This window comes from Hypoxylon fragiforme (genome assembly GCF_022984875.1).
Source record: "Hypoxylon fragiforme strain CBS 206.31 chromosome Unknown GGS25scaffold_4, whole genome shotgun sequence".
Lineage (NCBI taxonomy): Eukaryota > Fungi > Ascomycota > Sordariomycetes > Xylariales > Hypoxylaceae > Hypoxylon > Hypoxylon fragiforme.
This window is the reverse complement of record NW_026054759.1, coordinates 2022461-2043820: the sequence shown is the minus strand read 5'-3', so window position 1 is coordinate 2043820 and position 21360 is coordinate 2022461. Positions and strand designations below refer to the sequence as shown.

Below are 21360 nucleotides of genomic sequence, written 5' to 3'. Positions count from 1 at the left end.
TTTCCTAGGCGACTAGTTTGTGGAAGAGTCACCATATTAGACGCGGTATCATTAACGGCAACTGCTCAAGATAGGTAGTCACCAGACGAGATACAGAAAGACGAAGAGGGGATAGCCTGCAGGCGTGCCTTCTCCTGTAAGGTGAGAAGCGCAGGTTGCTTCCAAAGACAGCGTGCAAGCCATGGTCCAAGCCAATGATTGAATCAGTTTGGGCAGTTACGCGTAGCCCGACCTGAGGCAAGTCAGGTGCCAGCCCAGGTCAGTACTGGCACTGTTCATCCGAACGAGTAGTGGTCAAGTGGCGCTAGTATGAAGCAGGGAGCAGGCGGGAGGGGGTACATAGGGGTACGAGCCACATCCCGGGTTGGGAAAGAGCAAAAACTAGTAGGTACGCTTTCCTGCCTCTCCTCATTCACTCCAGAAAGGCAGCAGCAGCTTGCCTCCATTCTTGACAATATATAAACTTGGAGAATCCTTTGTGCAAAGGTCCTATTCTTTTACTGAGCATCAACCTTCACAAAGCTTCTCACTGACGCCCACGTTGATGATAACTACAATCGCCACTTACAATAACGTGGGCTTCAGAGGAATAGAATAAAAGGTATGACCTCCAACAAGAATGCTAAGCCCTACTCGATGTTGGTACACAAAGTTTCTAATGAATAGCAGCAGACAAGACCAGATCTTAAAAAGTAGAAGGACAGGCACCTATCAACACTCAAACTGTAAGTTGTCTTTATTTCATCATCTCTCTTGATTCACTCCTACCAAGTATTCCTAGGTCCCATGTACCTATCTCGAAAGATTGCTTTCAATCATTATCTTTTTCCTTGAGCAACTTCCTTTCATTATTCACTTGGGCATACCTGCTTCATGAACCAAGCACAGTGCTTCCTTGAGCAACTTCCTTCTAACTTTCACTTCAGCATCTCGATCTCGAGAACTCATGGTCGAAAGTGCCTAGTGATACGAAACATACTTCCTACTGAGTCACAATAGATCATTATAAATTCTCAGCATTCCTTCCTTCTTTTCAAGGTCACCCTCTCAGTGCATTCTCATCTCACCACACTCTACCCTCGTTACATTCTCATTATCTGCAACAAACAGAAACTACGATGGCCAACCGATACCCCTTTTCCCCAAGAGGGGACAATCGCGGCCCTCTTTTCGGTGGCAACGATAGTTACAATCACTATAGCCAAGTCGGTGACCAGACCAGCCAAGGCAATACTCAAAATGTCGAGCTTTCGATGCTTTCGAAAGATGTACAAGACTGGTTACTAATGACAGGCTGGGACGATCCCAACTATCGTGCGGTGCGCCTGAGATCGTACAGACAGGTTAGTAAGCAAATATTCTAAATACAAGATGAGCTATCTGACTAATACTTGACCCCAGACCCTCAACGACCGACCTGGCAGCATAATTGAGTTTTGCGAGGAACCATTCGATGGATCTATTCTGTCTCAAGGCACTCGCCAGTCTGTCGCAAATACGTTGATTAGCGACGTTCGAGGCCGTGGTCCTGGACCCGAACCATACAGCCTTGGCGTCGGTCGTTATACCGGAGGAGACTACGTTTCGCAGGAAAGTCTCTACGAGCAGAGCCGAGGCCGTTCGGCCACGCCCGTCGGTCGTTACAATCCTGCAAGTGGCATGAATGAACTGTCTGGATACCGCGAGCGGGAGTATCCCATGTCTCTTCACGAAAGGCCCAACCGCCCAACCGCAACCGCCGAGTCGGGATCGAAATACACTCAACCATCTGCAAACACTAACCTCAACCCACCCAGTGTTATCATCAAGACTGAGGAACTCAACGAGATCGAGAACGCTGTTGTTCCGGTCAAGCGCGAGATGCCCGAAGAGCGTGAGAACCTCGGCGTTATTCCTAAACAGCCCATGTTCCCCACGGACCAGGGTGGTAAGCAAAAACCTCTAAAGCATCGGCTATGCCTTCCTGCTATTGTGACTGTCTAACAAATGTTTCATTTTACAGGCGTCTGCTACTACGTAATGCGGACGAATTCCTATAATCTTATCAGAAAGTCCCAGGCCACGGGACTCTGGTCGACCAAGCTTGCGACATCGTGGCTCTTGACCAAGGCATTCAACAGTGGAAAGACCGTGGTTCTATTCTTCGCGGTGGTCCAGTCCGGGGCGTTTGAGGGCTATGTAAGTTCATCTCTCAATCGCCCCTCATCTCTGTCCCTCAATCTAGATCCTGCGTCTGCGGTTTGGTTTCTTGTTTCCTTTGCTGACTGACATTTGCGTAGGCCGTTATGAAATCCCCACCAGGTCCACTTAACCCACGCTACAACACGCGGTTGCGGGGGCCCGCGACGACGAGGCTGTCGGAGCCCTTCCAGGTCGAATGGCGGTGCAAAAAGCATATCGACAACCGATTGCTGGCTAGTATTAGACGTCGATCTAATAACCAGCCGGCAACGCAGACTGACGACGGCGGCGTCATCGACGACTACGCCGGTCGTCGAATGGTTGAGGCTATGGATTCTCTACCCCAGAACTGAATCTAGAAAGATCTGGCGTGGAGAGGTTTAAGAGGAAGAAAGAAGGAGGAGTATATGAAGGATGAGGGCATATAAAGCTGCGCGATCTCGGTTCAGCCTCGATAACTGTCACTAACAATTTCGCGACTGGTATTTGCGCATCGAATGAACGTTGCAGACGAAAGATGAGTTGATCTTCGTCGCCATTCGATCTTTTCGTTTTCATTTTCGTTTGCGTTGATTTTCCGGCATTTCACCACTGAGTACCTACCAAGGGCCTGTCTTAGGTACGCCGAGATGGTCTCCATGAAGGAGCCTCTCTGGATGACGAGGTTAGGCCTCGGTGTGCCTTACATTATGGGAGCCCCGTCATTATTTGCGCTGAATTCGCGTACGGCCGTGGGGGAGGGATATTCTTTTTTTTTCTTTGCGATTGCATTTGGGGTCTATAGTTGGCCCGGGCGTTAAAGGCCCTTACGGATTGAGTTATTTGCTCGTGGATACATTCCGAGCCCAAGAAAGGACCACTGGAGAATAGTCGGGAAATACAGACCTCTGAAGTCTTCTTATCGTTACCTACTTAGTTAGGCTTATCATGGAATTGACCATTGAATTCATGGAATATCTCATTACTCGTAAGTGCTGTGGACCATATGGTGATATAATAACGTCGAAAATTTGCATCCCTTGAGAAGCTATCTACAAACCTTAGCCCTCACTGCCTTAGGACCTTAGGTAGGTTGGGTTTCCAGATCAACGAGGCTAGAATCTCTAGATTAGACTTTTATCGAAGCTATCTGTAGCCGGCCTGTGTACTAGTAGTGAGAGGGGCGCGGAGATTATAAGACGGTTCGCTCGTAGCGTACCTACTTAGAATGTTTGGTGGGTGCCTGCTTGGCGGGATTATAAAACACACTGGAAGGTATCGCGAGACTAATAAGCGAGCAATCATGTTTTCCTCCATTATTCTGTCGGCTAGTGACATAACACCTATATGGGGAGGCACTATATGTCTATGTATGTTATGTTGGCCGGAACATCACCTACGAAGTGGTTTGAAATATGTGAATTGAAGCAAGGGGATTAGGGTTATGGGCCTTTCTTTTTTGGGATCTCCCTGTGAGCTTCGGTCTGGTTGCAGGTTAAGATCGTAGGCGTTGGGAAGAATTGAGGGCGGAATGAATTTCTCCGCCAACAGTTGACTAACCGATCCGTGTCTTGCTAGGCTATGTCTTGTAAATCTGCAGTTAACCTTGGTATCAGAATCCTATATAACGCAGAGAGCCGGGCCATCGGAGGTCTTTATATACGATGCTACCTAGTATAATCATGCACTCTCCCGTGCAGGTATATAAAATCCTAGATGGCCGGGGCGGGGGTTTATAGGTCGGGTCTACAGGTCGTTGGGTGGCATCGCGCGTTTGTACGGCAATGTTCGAGAATTGCCGAGGGAATCCTTCGACGCGTTCGTCTGATTACGGACGGAGCCCAAGCGGCTCCTTGCAGCCACATTATCGTCGCACTGACATTTCCATGGAATGCGGTTTGAAGTTTAGAAATTTCCCTGCTGTGCCACGCGTGTACATTGATTTGCCTCAGACCGAGACATCCACAGCGGGCTACCGTTAAGTCAAATTCATAGTAACTTAATTGTCTCAGCCAACGAGAGGCCACGAGAGAATATTAAGGTAAGACAAAAAACCGCGGATGCCATGTGGATAACTTTTCTGTAGAACCCGAACTACTTTTTAGCAAATACGCTTACTTATTACGCTTACTTTTACCTCCTAGGTTGCCTCTTAGCCGGCCTGTTCTAGAATTAAGAGAAAAAACCTGACAGGCCGGAGCGGTTTGCGTAAGTGAAAATCACTCCCGCGGCCTATCGGAAGGTAAGCGAGGCCCAAGAGCGGAGCCCCCGAGCCCTCCTTATTTACGGCATAGGGCATTTTGTACCTAATTTTTTATGGAACGTTCGATTCCCGATCTAGCCCTGGACGAAAAGCACATACTTAAATGTACTTATTATAGTATCTAGGTAGGTGAAAAATGTTCAAATCAAGGGATGGCCTTAGATCTCATGAGTCCATTCTTTCAGGGTTATTCGATGCCTGAGTCCAGGAGTTGAGGCTGGTGCGGGCTAGGGGGGATGCTGAAAAAAAAAAAAAAACCCTCCGTTGAACGCCACCATCTATATGACCATCACCACCATCTAAGACATATGTGCATATGCGCGGTATGCACATAGGGTTACAACCATGTTAACTTTGGCTGTGGGGATTTCAAAGAATGATGTGATGTTATCGTTCACACCGGTATGAGTAACTATGAATTGTTAATTAAATATACGCATGTCACGGCGTGAACGATGTGAGCTATTGGAGTTTAACTATTGCTTATTCCTCTGACAATACTACATACATAGTACATTACCGGGACACCAGCCCGGTAACATCCACTTGAGATGTCCCTTGTTGGTTAGGACTTTAACCTCCAGCATATCTCTTTGACTCCCATGAACCATGTCATTTGTCGCCTGTCGCCTTTAGCGGCAAAGCAGCCAAGTCATCAAATCAGAACAAGGGAAATTAGCAGAACTTGACGTTTCTGACCATGCCCTAAACTATCTAGAAAAGAACCTAAGCACGAACGTAGGCCCTAGGGAGCTGAAATCCCCCGGGGATGGGAGCTATTACCAAAAATGTATACCATGCTCTTTTCTCCTGAGATTTCTGCACCTCGACATGTTTATCGTTTCTCGATCGCCACAAAGCAATTTAATACCACGCATTGCTATGTCGTATCGCGCGGTCGTACCTTACATAAGTAGCCCACATATGCACGATTTGGCCATACAATACGAACAGCTACTGGTGAGGTTTATGACAGGGGCCAAAATTCAGGGGTCTCCAGATCCCCTCTCTCATGGATCCTAGCCGTGGCTTGGGACTAAGCAGGGTTAATGAAGAGGTAGTATAGGGTGGGTCAACGGGCATTACAGCTCATTTGGGGGTTTGCAGTTTAGCTGCAGGTCACCTTGGAGCTGGTTCTGGTTTGGTGTCAGTCTCAAGTCGTGCCATTATGTCGGTGGCTTGGGCCCGGTAAAGTTGACAGCTTTGCTACGGCCGCCCGAACTACACTATTACTTAGCTTCTTCAGAGTGTCCAAACAGCCAAAGTAGTGTAAACAACACCTGGGCATTGACCAGGTTTCTATGATAGTTACTTACCTATGTATATGGAGATGGTAAGTACTACATCAGTCTACATGTAGGTATGTGCTTTCAGGTACATGATATATTTACGGGATGATTGATTCGGGAAGCAATGAGGAGACCTACATACGCATATGCAAGTCAAAGTTCTTACCTACCTATACCTGACTACGTACATATGTAGGTACAATATCTCACCGTAGGTTCATATGTGTGGATGTTGCAGGCATTGTCAATAAAAATTACCTACTGTATGGATCTTGGGTTCTCCAATTTTAATATCCAAAAAAAAAGTGTCCGTGTCGTGACAGGACCATCGTTCCAGTCCCTTTTTGTTTCTGTCTCCTCCCCTCTTCTGGCACATCTTAACTTATACATCATAAACTACGCACGCATGGGGCTACTAATTCTACGAAGTTGAAGTTGGGATCGGACGAGGGTCTTTTGAGTTAAGGGAGCAGAAGCCGGCGGGAGAGCCAGTTGTGCCAGTTGTTACAGACTTGACCTACTCCTTTGGGATATTCCTTCTGGAACATCATCCTTAAACTTATTCACCGAGTTGTACGAGTACGAGCCCTATCGTGGCCTTCACTCCTCTGAGCCGGTAATTGACCTGTTGACGCGGCACAGAGACCACTCGTTATCTCTTCACCACTAAGCCAATCTTGACGACAACTGGGAATTCTATCTGTAGGATTATGAGAGAGGGGTTCATTTGGAGATGCCGACTGAAGCTCACTTGACTTGACGCCCTGATCAACTAACGACACGACGACACTTTGACAATTGGTCTAGGAATAGTACCCTTGTTTCATCTTGAGACCACGATTCAAAACTGTGGTGCACCAGTCTTATTTGGCATCTTACTTGTATCCTATACCTATACCCTCAGTTGACCTGAATCGCCCTGGGAAAAATAGGAAGGATACGAAACGAGAACAGAGGAGGAAACCGTGAGAGGTCGAGCTGTGCTACCAACCTTAGGTGTGAACGACGAAGACCATTTTGGATTTCGAATTATCTGGATTTCTATCATTAGCCTATCGACCGATTATTTGGTCATCTTTTTGGAAAATGGGCCACAAATCTAAATTCACGTTTCCCATGCCGGGTCGCTGTGCGAAGCCACCGCCGACCTCAACCGTTACGAGCCCGATTTCGAAAGCAGAGAAGATATTGGGAACTAATGGGGTTTGCTTCGGCTCACCTCCTGTACTTGGAAGGGATGCGGGTCGGATGTGGGAAGAGGGTTCGACCGGCGGTATTAGTATATCAATTTCAGAGAGCAGCGCTAGCCAGTCTGGTTTCATGGATGATAATGATTATGATGATGACAAATTTGCCGGAACGACTTACGGGAGAGCGTTATGGGAGGAGGAATCAGAAGCTCTTCCTCGACGGTTGCGTGTTGACCAGACTCCTCAAGCGAAGGGCCTGAAGCCCAAAAGATCAGCAATTACACTCGGCGCTCATAACCGGGATAACATGACAGACGAAGTACTTGCTCGACGGCCCCGGTCTAGTTCCACTGTCGTATCTCATTACGAATCGGCAAAGGTGCCGCTATCTATATCTCAGCAGACTTCGAATTCTGCAATGGCAAAGGGACTGCCGTCGAAAGCCGGCGCATTGTTAGATATAGATGGAATGCACAATAGCAAAGAACAACCAAGGAAGAAGCCATCGAGATTAGATTTCTCGAGGTTACGGTTCAGGCATCGCAAGGATCAGACCACCTTGGATACTAACGTCGGTCCTGTTTTGGGAAACAATTATGTGATGAAGTCGCCGTCTGTTATGTCACATATGTCGAACTCCGTGGTATCACTGCCACGGGCATCACCAATGAGTCCTGAAAGTGATCCGAAGGGCTCGAGGCAAGATTTGAGAGTTCCCACACAAGCACTCACACAAGCACCGGCAAGACAAAGCCGATCAAGAGGCGCGGCTGATACGGGTAATCTACATAATCTTTATGACCACTACGAACAAATGTCATTCCGGGACACTGGCGATATAAAGGAGGATATCGAAGAAGAAAGAGCAGGGGAAGAAGATGATGAAGAAGCGCAATTTGGCACGCAGCGCCTCTTGCCTCGGACATATACGCCAGTGAATGGAGATGTATCTAGAGAGGACATGATCACACCGTTGCCGAATGCTGTACATAAAGACCACAGCTCTGGATGGAATCATAGTCGAAATACATCACAAGCCAGTAAGGTTACAGCAACAAGATCCGGAACGCCGAGTACGTTGCAGATACGGCCAAGTTCGAGGAATGATTATCCAGCGAGTGTATCGAGTCGACATACGCGCACCTCAAAAGCGACGCCATCCGTCACGAGTGCTTTGGATTCTGACCGACAACAGCACAGTGTACTGTCACTTTCCGATTCAGACTCCGACGAGGAAGAAGCTTCGGATTCCAGACCTGGTTCGTCTTTGCCGTCGTATGATAACAGCTTTCGCGACGATACTAGCGAGTCTTCAAGTCAGCGCCAAATGGGTACATCACGACTATCCATCAGCAGCCACTCAACGAACCCCAAGGGGACATCATACGCACAACTCAATGACTTCCTCACTATTCCTTTCGCATCTCCGAAATGCAAAGGCACTCGATCACCGTCTGCTAATACTATTCTTTCGACCAACTCAACATTGAGCACGGCCACCCGGTTTTCCCAGGCCCAGCAAGATCCCCGCGGGTCGGTTTCGACGATAGGAACATCCTGCTCGAACATGATATCTCCCACCTTTTCTAATATGACCGCTTGCACCTTGCAGGAAGCGAGGGCAATCGCATTCACTCCCTTAAACTTTGCGCCCCATATCGCCCACGCTGCTTCGAGCTCTGCAAACCAGACATCACACAATGCGAACCACACTTACCCACAGCAGCAAAGGCAGCGTATGTCGCAGAACTCTCATACTTCAGATCAGCCGACCCCGCCCCTGTCTCCCACAAGCATAGAGTTCCTCAGGAAATCCACCGAATCCGCACGACAAGAAGCAGCGTCAGCCAGCGCCAGTACGTATGACTCGCGCATGATGGCCGTGACCAAACAGGAGGAGATGCTGCTAGCTGCATTGCGGAAGAAGCGGGCCAGGATGCGGGAGAACATAATTGCCGAGATCGAAGAGGACAACAGGGGCGGGCGAGGAAGCATCGGCGAGGAGGACATCGAAAAGATAGCATCGGCGCGTCTGAAGGAAGCCGAGAGACAGGCGATCAAAGAGACCAAGGACGCCCGCGAGGCTCGTGCCAGAGCCGCACAGCCCAGGAGTTATTCAACGAGGGCGTCATCGCTGATGGGACGAACGGGGGAGAGGCCAGGCAGCAGGCAGAGCCAAACGCGCGAGCAACCCAGGGGCCCGCGCATCGTGGACGTGCGACCATCAACGAGCCACAGCACCTTCTCGGAGCGGCAAAGCCGCGCCAGCAAAGCCACGCCTCCCGTGCCGGAGTCCTCGCGAACCGTCAAAGCCCGCCACGAGCGCGTGCTCCTCTACCTGGACCGGCCGATCGACAGCATCGACGTGATCGACCAGGCGGAGCCGAGCCCCGACCTCAGCGAGTTCCTGGACTTCGAGCTGGACTTCCCGATGCCGAACCGCCAGAGCCAGACGAGCCAGCTGAGCCAGGCGCGCCCGAAGCTCGGCAGCGACCTGCACAGCTCCCCCTTCCAGGGCCACGGGCGCCCGCGCCCCGACTCGAGCCCCGTGAGCCCCAAGAGCAACCCGCTGCAGGACATGGCCCGGGTGCGCGCCAGGGTCATCGACAACTTTGTGGACTACGACGACGACGATGAAGACGACGACGACGACGACGACGACTACATCGGCGACATTGATTTCGACGACTTCCCGGAGATCGTAAGCCGCAGGAAGCCGCCGCCGCCGGCCCTCCAGTCGGTGCCCGAGAAGGAGGTCCCGAGGCCGGATAGCCCGGTCTCGGCGGCGTTCCAGATCCTGCCCGCGACGACGTACTGCCATAAGAAGGGCAAGAAGAGCGCGGCGAGGCTGAGCGCTGTGGGGCAGATCAACTCGCCCGTGCCGTGGTGGGGCGACGACGATTGAGGAATACAGTAAAATACGAGGCGGACCAGCAGATGCCAAACGCCTTCCGCCATCCTATGTTCGCCATTTTTTGTACTTGCATAATTATCTGCCCTTTTTGAACTTCTTCACGACTTCCGGGCGAGCGAGTTCGGGAGCGGGTGAGCGGGATTCGCATAACGTTTTTCTCTCTATCTTATTGTTATTTTTTGTTTTTTAATATTTTATTGCCCTCTTGTTTTTTGAACAGACCGGCGTTCAGCATCACTGCTACGACTTAATACATCATCTACCGAACGAACGTCCTTTTTTTTTTCCAAAACACGGGATTAAAAAAAAATCGGGGAATATGTTATGACATCCTGGGGCCTATCTTTTTCTTCTCTTTGGGTTATGTACCTGAATCGACTCCCTCCCTCCCCCCTTTGTTCCGCCTCCGAGTTTTATCATCATCTACTTTTCAATCGATACCATCTAAAATTTGTTTGGAAATGAGATCCGTGATTTCTTTTAGCTTTTTTTTTATCTTCTTTTCTCCTATTTTGGGGAGTTTGTCTATTTGAAAACCTGGCCTTGTATTTGTTCGTTTAATGAGAGGATAGGGGGTGGGGAGGGGGATGGGATTGGAGGAGGGGGGGGGGGGGAAGAGAGACACTCTGTTTGCTTGGTTTTTCCTGCAATGCATGCATGTATGTTGTACTGCTACCAGAGAATAAGAAGAAGAAGAGAAGAAGAAGAAAGAAAAAAAGGCAACAAATGTGTAATATTAACAGACTGAGTGTCGGATGAGATACACGCGATGTGGATATGAGCGCATTTTTGTCTCACAATCAAGAGCACCTACACATATGATAGGAGGTGCCTCTTTCGCATCAGCGCAGCTGGAAACAGGTATCTACCTAGACAGCCTACCTGTTTGTCTTCATCTCCAAGGGAAAAAGAAAAACCAAAGATGAAATGATATAAAAATATATGCTCAATAGCGAACGTCTGAAATTGCCTGTGTATCCTTAGAACCTTAGTTTGTGTCTATACCTGTTGGGTGGTGCATGCTCACTTGCTTCGGTTACCCCTAAAATATCATTGGCTAACGGTTTTACAGATGGGGGATTAACCTAGGGCTTCTGAGAGCGAGTGACAGCGAGAGACTCATGACTTTATTACATGTACGTGTAGTAAGAAAGTGGCAGATTGGACTACATGTGTACTACGCTAAAAGGTGAATGATTGATCTTTCATTATTTTTCTTTAGTTTGCGTCAGTAGTTATATCTGACAGTAAATATAACCCTTTCAGCTTCACTTGATTTATGCTACCTACCTATACGCCTACGATCGAGATGCTCATCTGTCACTAATGACTGTCTCATGCGCTGGCCACGTTGAAAACGACCATTGGTGGTGGAAATTTGGTCAAAGGATCGAACTCCACGCTTCCACGAAGCCTATCTAAAACTTGATCATGATGCTAAATACGCTAACAGCCCCCCCGCCGATCAAGGCAAGAGTTTGGGTTCCTACTAGCGTACATACTTAGCCCTAGGTTTAGGAATCTTGGACATGTCTTGCAGTAGGAAATTCCAGGCTTGTGCCGCTGATGTTGGAATCTTGGATTTTTCTCGGGCTAGAGAACGACATGTGTCGGTGTGATCCATGTATAGCTTCTTTTTTACGTCTACCCCGCAAGCCTGCTACCGCCATTAGCGTGAGAACCGGCCGTATGAAGCGCTAGCTAATTCATTGGAATAGTTGGAGAACATTCTTTTATTTCCTTTTCCAGGCTAAGTTGCGAGTTATTGTTGCTAAGAGTTGAATTTCCATTGGTGATATTATGATCATGCGGTGAAGGAAGTTAAGACTCATCATAATGGATCGAAAAGGGGGGGAATAGATCGATCTGACGGAAGCTTGTATTTATCACCCAAGCGTCATACCTAGTACACACACACTTAAGTACCCTGGACACATCTTCATACCTACTGGGACTAGGTAGGTAGCTTAGATGCCTTTTCCAACGAGATGCTAAAACAATTCGAAACACGTCTTGTTCGAAGAGCTTGGATAGGCCCAAGATTATTTGCCTCCTTCCGAAAGATTTCCCCATGACAACTTGAATCGCCCCGTGAAGATCACGGAAGCTAAAAAGGGTCAAGGCGTTCTAACCAGTAAAACTGGTCGGAATTTAGTAGGCAAATTGTGTGATCGGAACTTGCTAAACATAAAAGAAAGACTGGAACGGAGTTCGGGAACTTAAATGGTAGCTCGCTAGGGGTAAATAGAGTAAATAGATCGCCACAAACCTTTAAGTCAGAGGTGCGTGCTTGTCAGTAGAGCGCCTGAAATACATACATACCCTATTACTGCATTTTTTTTTATTTTTTTTTTTTATTGTTTGCCGTCCGTGATTTTTATATCTAAAAGAATACTACTATCAATGACCTAAGGGAAGATCTAGATTTCTAGCCTTTGGTATTTTTCGCAGGATCGTGGTAGCACAAATATACCCTGTACTATGTCGTGCCTCAGGCACAGCGCAGCTTGAACTTCGATGATCCTTACGTTTTTAGGGCCAAGTTCGAGCGCCTTCGAGATCATCGGCCTATGGGATCGGCCCTCGCAAGTCAAGTCGAGCTGGTAATTGTAATTTGTAGCACGACAACACATGCTTAACTCTACGGCCTTTTACCGAACGACAACTCCTGAAAACCTTTTACCTTTTAAGCAGTTAACCTTTTAGCACTCCCGGAAGACTTCACTTCTTATTTTTTTTAACTTTCCTTTGATTGAACCCAATTCCAATATTGAATCTTGAACTAGAACCAACCTGGGTACTACTAGTAGTACCTAAGGCACGACCCGTCAAGGTTGAATTGGCCGCCGCTGTATCTGACTCTGAGTGTCACACAATTACTTCCCAGGTTAACTAGTTCCAGGTTACTTGTTTCCCATGCTTCCCCCATACTTTAGCATCTAACGTCACATCCAGGGGGTTAAAGAGCCTAATCGGTTTGGCCCCATTCTAGAAGCGAGTTGGATGTGGGTGGGCAGTTGAAGCGCGTCCTCCCAAAGCGGCAATACCCTACTACAATACATCGAGCAGGTCTTTTTTTTTTGCATTGCATTACATCCCGTTTTTAGATAATTTAAACAGGGCGCGACATCCGTATATCACCATCATCGACTTAAAAATTGTCCAGGCCAATTCCACCACCACCACCACTTTCATTGCAAAATTTGTTATTCCAAGAAACACTCATTACAGACGACGGATAACATTGGGGTAGAAGTGGGCTACATTGGCTGACGTATGTTCAACTCATTGAAATTTTCAACCACCCAAGATCGGTTTCAAAATAAAACGTGAAATAAAGAATTCCACGATAACGAACGAGGCCTTCAATAAAATTAGTCGAGCAGCGCTTGAATCTACTATCCATCATGGCTCTCCTCGATGGTAGTCCACAGCCTGTGGGAGGGCCGTCCCTTTTCGGCGTGCCTATGAAGCAAGTTTCTCTAATAACGGTATGTACTGCGAATATGTTCGCCCCTCACTACGGCGCATCGTTACTAACTTACTTGCTGCCTCCAGTTGACGTTTCAAAACTCAGCCCTGATTCTCCTAATGCACTACTCCCGAATGATGCCTCCGAGCGGCGACCATCGGTATTTTACCTCGACAGCCGTCTTTTTGACCGAGGTGATGAAGCTTGCCATTTCCCTGACGTTTGCGATGTACGAAGTCGCTAGGAATTTAGCACCATCAACGCCTGCGACCGTTATCTTTGAGCAGATCTACTGCTCCGTTTTCTCGGGCGACAGTTGGAAGCTGGCTATACCGGCGACGCTTTACACGTTTCAGAATATGCTCCAGTATGTCGCAGTAGGGAACTTGGACCCGGTACATTTCCAAATTCTGTACCAACTCAAGATCCTTACCACGGCCATCTTCACCGTGGTAATGCTCGGTCGGTCGTTAACCTTGAGGCGCTGGGTTTCGCTTGTAATCCTGACTATTGGTGTCTCGGTCGTATCCATCCCGTCGTCGAACTCGAGAGATAGTTCCTTCATGATCCACGACATGACCGACCATTTCTTTCCCCGGTCCGTGCACGAGTTGGGTCAAATAGCGAATGGGATGGGCGATGTGGCTCGGGAGCTCACCAAACGTGGCATGGATGTCGTGGTTGAAGTCGGCGAGGCTCTCGCGAAGCGTTCGGCGACATACGAAGGGATTGAAGAGGATCAGATTACCGCGCCTATCATGAACTACTCGATTGGTTTAGCATCTGTAGTCGCCGTGGCGGTGATTTCTGGATTGACTGGCGTGTACCTGGAGAAGGTTCTTAAGGACACGGAAAACCCTGCATCCGTCTGGACTCGAAACATCCAACTATCGTTCTATTCATTATTTCCAGCGCTACTGGGAATTGTGTTCAAGGACGGAGAGGAAATTGCCAAGCATGGCGTCTTCGACGGTTATAACTGGATCGTCTGGGCGTTGATAGTTTTACAGGCGCTTGGTGGGGTACTGGCCTCCCTATGCATTAATTATGCGGATAACATTGCCAAGAACTTCGCGACAAGTATTAGCATTGTAATAGGCTTTCTCTTTAGTGTATGGTTCTTCAAGGTGCAGGTTACTCTAGCAGTAAGTTTGACCTTAAAATATCCGTAGCCCTCCACACCGACTGCTCTACTAACAAATTTGTAGTTCTTGATCGGAACAGTCTTGGTTCTATCCTCAACATTCCTCTATACTGGTCCTGATCGGAAACGCGGCAGACCGCCACCGATCAACATTGTTAATTACGAGAAGACAACGATTGACCCCATGAACACGCCGAGATATACAGGCGACAGGCTCAGCGTTCCTGATCCCCTCGAAAATGTTAAGGGCATGGGTCTCTCGACATCGCGTCCTGCTTCGCCATTAAGGCACCATAATAGGGTGCCTTCATCGCGAGGTAAGAATCGCGATGAATGAGAGGTCACTAAGCAAGACCTGTGATAAAAATTTGACGACAAAGAAGAGACTGGATGAACTTATGGTCTTGGATTCCGATATGAGAGTCCGGGCTGATTAAATGCCGAGCCAAAGTTCATGTGGAATCTCCACTATGAAGTACCTCCCCTAAGTACTTAGGGGCTCTGTGCATAGTGCGCTGCAAGATGCTGAGCGATCTTGTCTTAGTGCGCTAGTTGGTAACATTTAATTGGAAGGGAAAGGAAGAATAGTAACGACATTGAAGCTGAATGAATGAAGGGGAGAACGAAAATCGAAATCGGAATCGGAGCTCGTTGGGTATGAATGAGAACAAGGAGCTTAAGGAGTATGAGGATAGGAGGGCAAGAATCCTCTATGGATTTGGAAACGGGTAGGGAAGGAATAGGTTATGTGCGTATTATATAAAATATTCATTCTTCTATTCTCCCTTCAGCCTCGGATCACGTTACTCCTGGTCGTTGGCTTTATTGCTTTTTCGAGAAATATCAACAGATGAATTGGCTTAGGTAACAATCAAAAGTGGTATTCGAAGGGCTTGAGGTATGTAACCGTGACTAAACCCCTTTTAGTGGACTGACTGGCTGCTTCAGTTCTCTATGACGTTCTATCATGATAATGAGCAAAGGGAAGGGAAGGTGTTACCGTGATGCCTCGATATATCTACCTCGTTTCAGTTATTAGATGTATTGACTCTACCTTGAGGCAACCGCGACCATTAACATTGAAACAGGGTTCTTAACCTCGAGTCTTGTGACAAAAGGCCACTTTACTTTCCTTTCTCTTCCTGTTTCAAGGTTCTGCAAAAATTATTCAATTCCAGCCTCGTTCTGAAGGATTAGTCACCTAATCTCGCCGAAGAAGCTTCAATACCATGTCCACTGACACTGGCTCCGGGAGCCGTGCTTATGACTTTCCGAATAGAAATGGTCGTGATAGACATATCCAGAACATCATTGAGCATGCTAACACCCTTTTCCCTGATCACACTTATCGGATTCCTTCCATGAGCCTCTCTTCCAGCAGAGCTAGCGATTATGAATCGTTTATAGGTCGTCAGTTCAATAATGAGCAGAGGGTTGATGAGCTTGACAACTTTGGTGAGTTGATTGATGCAGTTACCTTTGAAGGCTAGCGATGGAGTATCTTCTAATACTTATTCTCAAGATCGCAACCTACTCGGCCGATCAGAACTAGCTTACACTCCTAACTCTGGGTATTCTGATCCACGTCTCTCGTTTCCAACCAGTAATCCCCTTAATAAACGACGGCGCGTAGTAGGTGACGCTAGTCATCATTTCAGATCTTTTCTACCACCTGGTCCGGTCCCTCATCCACCCTCTGAGGTTGGTCTACGATATGGAGGTCAGCTTGACCCGAGCCCAATCTCACGATCTGTGCTCGGGCATGGTAGATCTCGTACGATTGGGGAACTACCACCAAAGGCTCAATTGATCACACCCCCATTACATACCGGTCAGTTACAGTTCCTGCCTCTTTACAGTGATAAATTGCTGACATCCAAAAGCTCCATATCCAACTCAGACGCTTAGCAGCTCAAACTCCAGTAGTTCCCCCACAAACCTGGGTGGTTCCAGTCCATCCACACGTCTCAGTCTTAGAAAGAATATAGAGATAAATGATAACCCCCTAGTAACGCAGAAGAGAGCCGAAAACTTGAATTTGGACCTCGACCATGCTCCTATTGGACCTCCATTAGTAAATGGCACCCAACTCGTCGATCCACGACAATCCTTACCTGACAAATTCCGGGCTGTGTTTCCCTACGAGCTCTTCAACGTTGTGCAGTCCAAGTGCTACCCGCATGTATACGGTACAAACGACAATGTTATCGTATCCGCCCCAACAGGATCCGGAAAGACGGCAATTCTCGAAATGGCTATTTGCAAGCTCATGATGCAGCCAGGGGGCGAGAACTTCAAGATTGTCTACCAAGCACCAACAAAATCTCTCTGCTCGGAACGGGCGCAGGATTGGGAGAAGAAATTCAGCCACATGAATATGCGATGTGTTGAGCTTACCGGCGATACTTCTCAAGCAGAGGCGAGACGAGTAGGTAGCGCGTCAATTATCGTAACAACGCCCGAGAAGTGGGATTCTATCACACGAAAGTGGACAGACCACCGCAAGCTGTTACAATTAATTCGTCTCGTCCTTATTGACGAAGTCCATATCTTGAAGGACGTTCGTGGCGCCACGCTGGAGGCTGTCGTTTCGCGTATGAAAACGATCGGTGCAAATGTGCGTTTCGTCGCCTTGAGCGCTACTGTCCCCAACATTCAGGATGTCGCGAAGTGGCTCGGACGCAGCCATTCAGACCAAGAGACTCCCGCCGTTTGGCAAGCTTTCGGGGAAGAGTTGCGGCCAGTGAAACTACAGCGATACGTTTACGGGTACGACAACATTCCAAATGATTTCGCATTCGACAAGTCACTTGACGGAAAATTGCCCTTGCTGCTGGCGAAGCATTCAGAAAGGAAACCAATGATGATATTTTGTTTTACGAGGAAGTCGTGTGAAACCACAGCGCGGAAACTGGCGGAATGGTGGTCGGATTGCAGAACGGAAGACCGAGCCTGGCCCGCACCGGCGGAGCGGGTCCCCGTCGTCAGTAGGGAGCTACAGGAAATCGTCCGATATGGTGTAGCTTTCCATCATGCAGGTCTAGATGCCCAAGACAGGATGTCAGTGGCACATAACTTCCTCCGGGGTCATATACATGTTATCTGTTGCACCTCTACCTTGGCAGTTGGCGTGAATCTCCCTTGCCATACGGTGGTTCTCAAAGGCACAACGGGGTACTCTGGTGATCAGGCTCAAGAATACTCAGACTTGGAAGTCATGCAAATGCTTGGCCGCGCTGGACGCCCACAGTTTGATACTAACGCTGTGGCTATCATAATGACTAGGAAGGCCAACGTTGCACGATACAAGGACATGATGAGTGGTACCGAACCTCTAGAAAGCACACTCCATCAAAATCTAGTCGAGCATCTCAACTCGGAAATCAGTTTAGGCACCATCCAGGATGCTCAGACTGCGAAAAAATGGATCGGGGGCACGTTTCTGAGCGTGCGAGTGCGCCAATCTCCGAAACTATACGGTCTCGACCAGGCGCAGAATGCTGAAGCCGCAGACAAAAACATGGAAGAGTGGTGCGAAAGAGATCTGGACCTATTGCAACAATATGGTCTGGTTACTGAGCAGGTACCATTCAAGTGCACCGAATACGGACATGCCATGTCGAGATACATGGTAAACATTGAAACAATGAAACTTCTTCTATCAATCCCCCGAGGTGCAAAACTCCAGGAAATTGTGCGTATAGCTTGAATAAAATTCGATGGCTTGGATAGATTGCTGACCAACCTTATAGCTCACTACGCTTTGTAAAGCGATCGAGTTTAAAAACTTCCGTTTCAAGGCTGATGAACGTACTTTCTTTCGAGAGTTGAACAAGTCACCGTTTATCCTTCATCCAATTAAAGAAACGCTGACGCTGACCTGGCACAAAGTCTTCGTCGTAGTCCAGGCCCATCTCGGCTGGGTGGAGTTGCCGAACGAGAAGGGCTTTGGACACCTTAGATTTAGGCTTGCAGCAGACAAAAATGCCATATTCGACCGCCTAAATCGCTTGGTACGCTGCTTTGTGGACTGTAGAGCTTTTGACGGCGACGCTTTGAGTATCAAGGCTGGGTTGGAACTTGCTCGTGCCCTTGCCGCAAACTCATGGGACAACAAGCCATCTCAGCTTTCCCAAATTCCGGGATGTGGTGCCGTAACGGTGCGGAAACTCGTCAGCCATGGAATCCATACAGTATTGAGTCTGGCCGACCGTGGCTTTGACGAGATTGAACGTGTTATGAGCAGGAACCCTCCATATGGGATGAACATGTTGAAGACCCTTGAGAACTTTCCCCGCCTGGCTATGAAAGCCCAACTCATCACGAAGAGTGCCAATCAATCACAAGCACAAGATAGTGTGACAGTTACCTTGGAAGTCAACCTAAACTATCGCAATGCAAAAAGCGCGCCAACCTGGAATGGAAAAGTCCCAGCCACAACTTTCATGGCATCAACTGCGGACGGTAACCTTGCATATTTTTGGCGCGGAAATCTGAGAAGTATAGTTAAATCCATTGGTGTTGATCTGAAGTTCCCTGTCATACTTAGTGGCCCGGATCAAAAGATTTTCTGCTACTTTAGCTGTGAAGAGATTGTAGGTACCCAGGTTACTGAGACATTAACGCCTAATGTGCCAGCAACGGCATTCACAGATATCCCGAGACTTGCCAAATCGTTGCGTCGAATGCCAGCAGTGAGCTCGTTCGATGAGGAGGGAGAGGATAATTATGGCGATATTCCTGACGAGGACATGTTGAGTGCGATGATCTGTCCCAATGAAAATGAAGAAACGGAGTTGGTGGATTATCTGGGTCCTGTAGATGAGACTGAAGATGAGTTTACACTCATCGATGATTTGTTGCCACGGGAGGGAACACCTCTAGCGCACGCACCTGTCAGGATGGATAATGGTAAATGGATGTGCAATCATCCTTGCCATAACGGCGGTCTTACCAGAGCAGGGAAACAATGCACACACAGGTGTTGCCACGAAGGGCTCGATAAACCTCGACGGCCGCTATCAGAGAAGAAAAAGAGCAACGTAACCGAGGTTGGGCAAAATGATCCTGCTCCAAGACCTTTGGCAAGACCTCCACAAGTTTCACAGGCCAATACGATCATTGGAACTCAGCCTGACAAAAACAAAAGAAAACAGCTGGCTAGCCGCGATCGCACTGCTCAACCCGGGTCGCATGGTTCAGTTACAAGGCAACTTTCCGATATGCGTGGTTCTACTGTTAATTTGCCCAATGCAAAGAGAAAGCGATCAAAGGAGGACATAAAGTTGTCAAAGAGAAGGCATCTAGATGCTGAAAACTCCTCGGATTTTGATATGCTTTCGGATATTGAGTGTATTGACCTCACCATGGCAACATGTGAGCAGGACAAGGAGAAGGTCGAGCCTTCCGACAAAGGGTGGGTAAAACTCGGCGCTAGTAACAGAGACTCGCACTATTATAGTGACCTATCCGACGACGACGATGAATTCCCTGATCTAGAGACCCTCATAGGACTTAACAGTCTCAAGGTGGACACATCCCAGACAGTGCCAGATGAAGACAAAACGCTGTACGCTGGTGTGGTTCAAACCCTGAAAGAAAGCTTAGATTATGGCTAGGAACCAAATCTTAGTTTTACTACAGTGGATGAATTGCAAAAGGCATCAGATCGTTTTGACTTGCCTTCAGCTAATTCTTCGAACGAAGGTGTGCTCGCTCAGTCGAGCTCTACTATGATGGAAGAAATGCAGACTGCAAAATCAAGCTCGCCACTATTGGACTCTGGTGAGGGTTTCCAGTCTTCCCCCTTTCCAGTTACAGAGGATCGCCCTTTTGATGATCCAAACGCTTCAGCAATTAGTCCGAGCGAACCCGCCTGGTTAGCGGAATTTGATCCAGAATTTATCGAGAGTCTGCGTGGCTGCGTCAACTTTGTCGATTGATCTAACCTAGAACTGGAAGAGGATTATTGCTGTGCACTGAAGGGCTATATATGGAGTATGCTACTGCCTGATAGTTCTCATTCCTTGATAGGAAGATTGCTTGAGTCGTATATCACGGATATATGTGAATTATGAGGTACTACGATGATTGAGATAGAAGCTGTATTTTATTAGAAAGAATCGTACGAAGAAACGGAGAATTTATCAAATACATCAGACTACAAACGCGCTACCTGGTAGGGTATCACGCGTATATATTTGATATACGTGACTATCTATCATCATCTGACATTGTCTTGACGTCTATCTTGCTAAAACCTTGTACTGTTTGCCACATGCGACCTGTAAGGTGGGTTATCCCACATAACTCCTCGCCCCGTCACAGTGGACGAGATAAGGGCAGTGTGGCGCCACACTTAGGTATAAAACGGATGCAAATGAAAAGAAATGACTATTATTCTAATTTGAAACGTAATAGCATGCGGCTGTTCTATTCTATACCTACCCTCCCTTCCGAGCGAAGGTGTGTGTGACGGGCCTAGGGACTCAATAATCAGCTGGGCATGCATTACACCCCTTAGGTAGGTACTGATAAATATACCGTTCTAGGCCATAGAGACCTCACAGGAACTACCAATATAAACCAGATTCACTCTGTCCTACGATATTACCACCACACCCCAATCTCGCCATCCACTCGTGAGACCCGTTCCGCCATTTCGCCATGCGCAGCCTACATATTATCCTCGCCGCCCTCCGTGCCTACTTAGGTGCGTCAGTGATGGAGCCTGCACTGCCATTCCCTTCTCACAACATCCCAAGTTTATCTCCATAGGTAACCACCCCTCCCAAAGAAAAATATGTCACGGAACGAGACGGTCATGGTTGTCGACATGATGGATTTGCTCTATGGTATGGATCCGTCCACATAACGTCAGTGGTGGGTTATTTTTCTCTTTGTATGCTTCCTGCTAGTTAGACCAAGG

At 47.9% G+C, this 21360-nt stretch overlaps 4 protein-coding genes across 4 annotated transcripts; all 4 read left to right on the top strand.

Moving 5' to 3' along the window:
- Positions 1-1333: 1333 nt before the first annotated feature.
- GGS25DRAFT_486552 (YT521-B-like domain-containing protein) lies at positions 1334-3142 on the top strand. The gene is made up of 2 exons (XM_049260641.1): positions 1334-2178; positions 2280-3142. The coding sequence occupies exons 1-2, from the start codon at positions 1987-1989 to the stop codon at positions 2532-2534; spliced, it is 447 nt and encodes a 148-aa protein (XP_049117838.1). The 5' UTR covers positions 1334-1986; the 3' UTR covers positions 2535-3142.
- A 3361-nt stretch (positions 3143-6503) lies between these two features.
- GGS25DRAFT_237093 (uncharacterized protein) lies at positions 6504-10189 on the top strand. The gene has a single exon (XM_049257070.1). It carries the CDS (start codon positions 6799-6801, stop codon positions 9805-9807), a length of 3009 nt encoding a protein of 1002 aa, XP_049117837.1. The 5' UTR covers positions 6504-6798; the 3' UTR covers positions 9808-10189.
- A 3034-nt stretch (positions 10190-13223) lies between these two features.
- GGS25DRAFT_520667 (nucleotide-sugar transporter) lies at positions 13224-14769 on the top strand (the record flags this gene model as incomplete). The annotated part of the gene is made up of 3 exons (XM_049263917.1): positions 13224-13307; positions 13375-14433; positions 14497-14769. The coding sequence occupies 3 exons, from the start codon at positions 13224-13226 to the stop codon at positions 14767-14769; spliced, it is 1416 nt and encodes a 471-aa protein (XP_049117836.1).
- A 372-nt stretch (positions 14770-15141) lies between these two features.
- GGS25DRAFT_237025 (P-loop containing nucleoside triphosphate hydrolase protein) lies at positions 15142-20613 on the top strand. Its single transcript, XM_049257069.1, has 4 exons — positions 15142-15887; positions 15955-16263; positions 16316-18126; positions 18185-20613. Exons 1-4 carry the CDS (start codon positions 15662-15664, stop codon positions 20048-20050), a joined length of 4212 nt encoding a protein of 1403 aa, XP_049117835.1. The 5' UTR covers positions 15142-15661; the 3' UTR covers positions 20051-20613.
- The last annotated feature ends 747 nt before the right edge of the window (positions 20614-21360 follow it).

Bases quoted from the DNA above. Each gene is read 5' to 3' on its own strand.
- GGS25DRAFT_237025 (XM_049257069.1), top strand. From the start codon at position 15,662: ATGTCCACTGACACTGGCTCCGGGAGCCGTGCTTATGACTTTCCGAAT. The intron at 16,264-16,315 runs GTCAGTTACAGT...GACATCCAAAAG, and splicing joins CACACCCCCATTACATACCG to CTCCATATCCAACTCAGACG. The intron at 18,127-18,184 runs GTGCGTATAGCT...CCAACCTTATAG, and splicing joins GTGCAAAACTCCAGGAAATT to CTCACTACGCTTTGTAAAGC.
- GGS25DRAFT_237093 (XM_049257070.1), top strand. From the start codon at position 6,799: ATGGGCCACAAATCTAAATTCACGTTTCCCATGCCGGGTCGCTGTGCG.
- GGS25DRAFT_486552 (XM_049260641.1), top strand. From the start codon at position 1,987: ATGTTTCATTTTACAGGCGTCTGCTACTACGTAATGCGGACGAATTCC. The intron at 2,179-2,279 runs GTAAGTTCATCT...ACATTTGCGTAG, and splicing joins CCGGGGCGTTTGAGGGCTAT to GCCGTTATGAAATCCCCACC.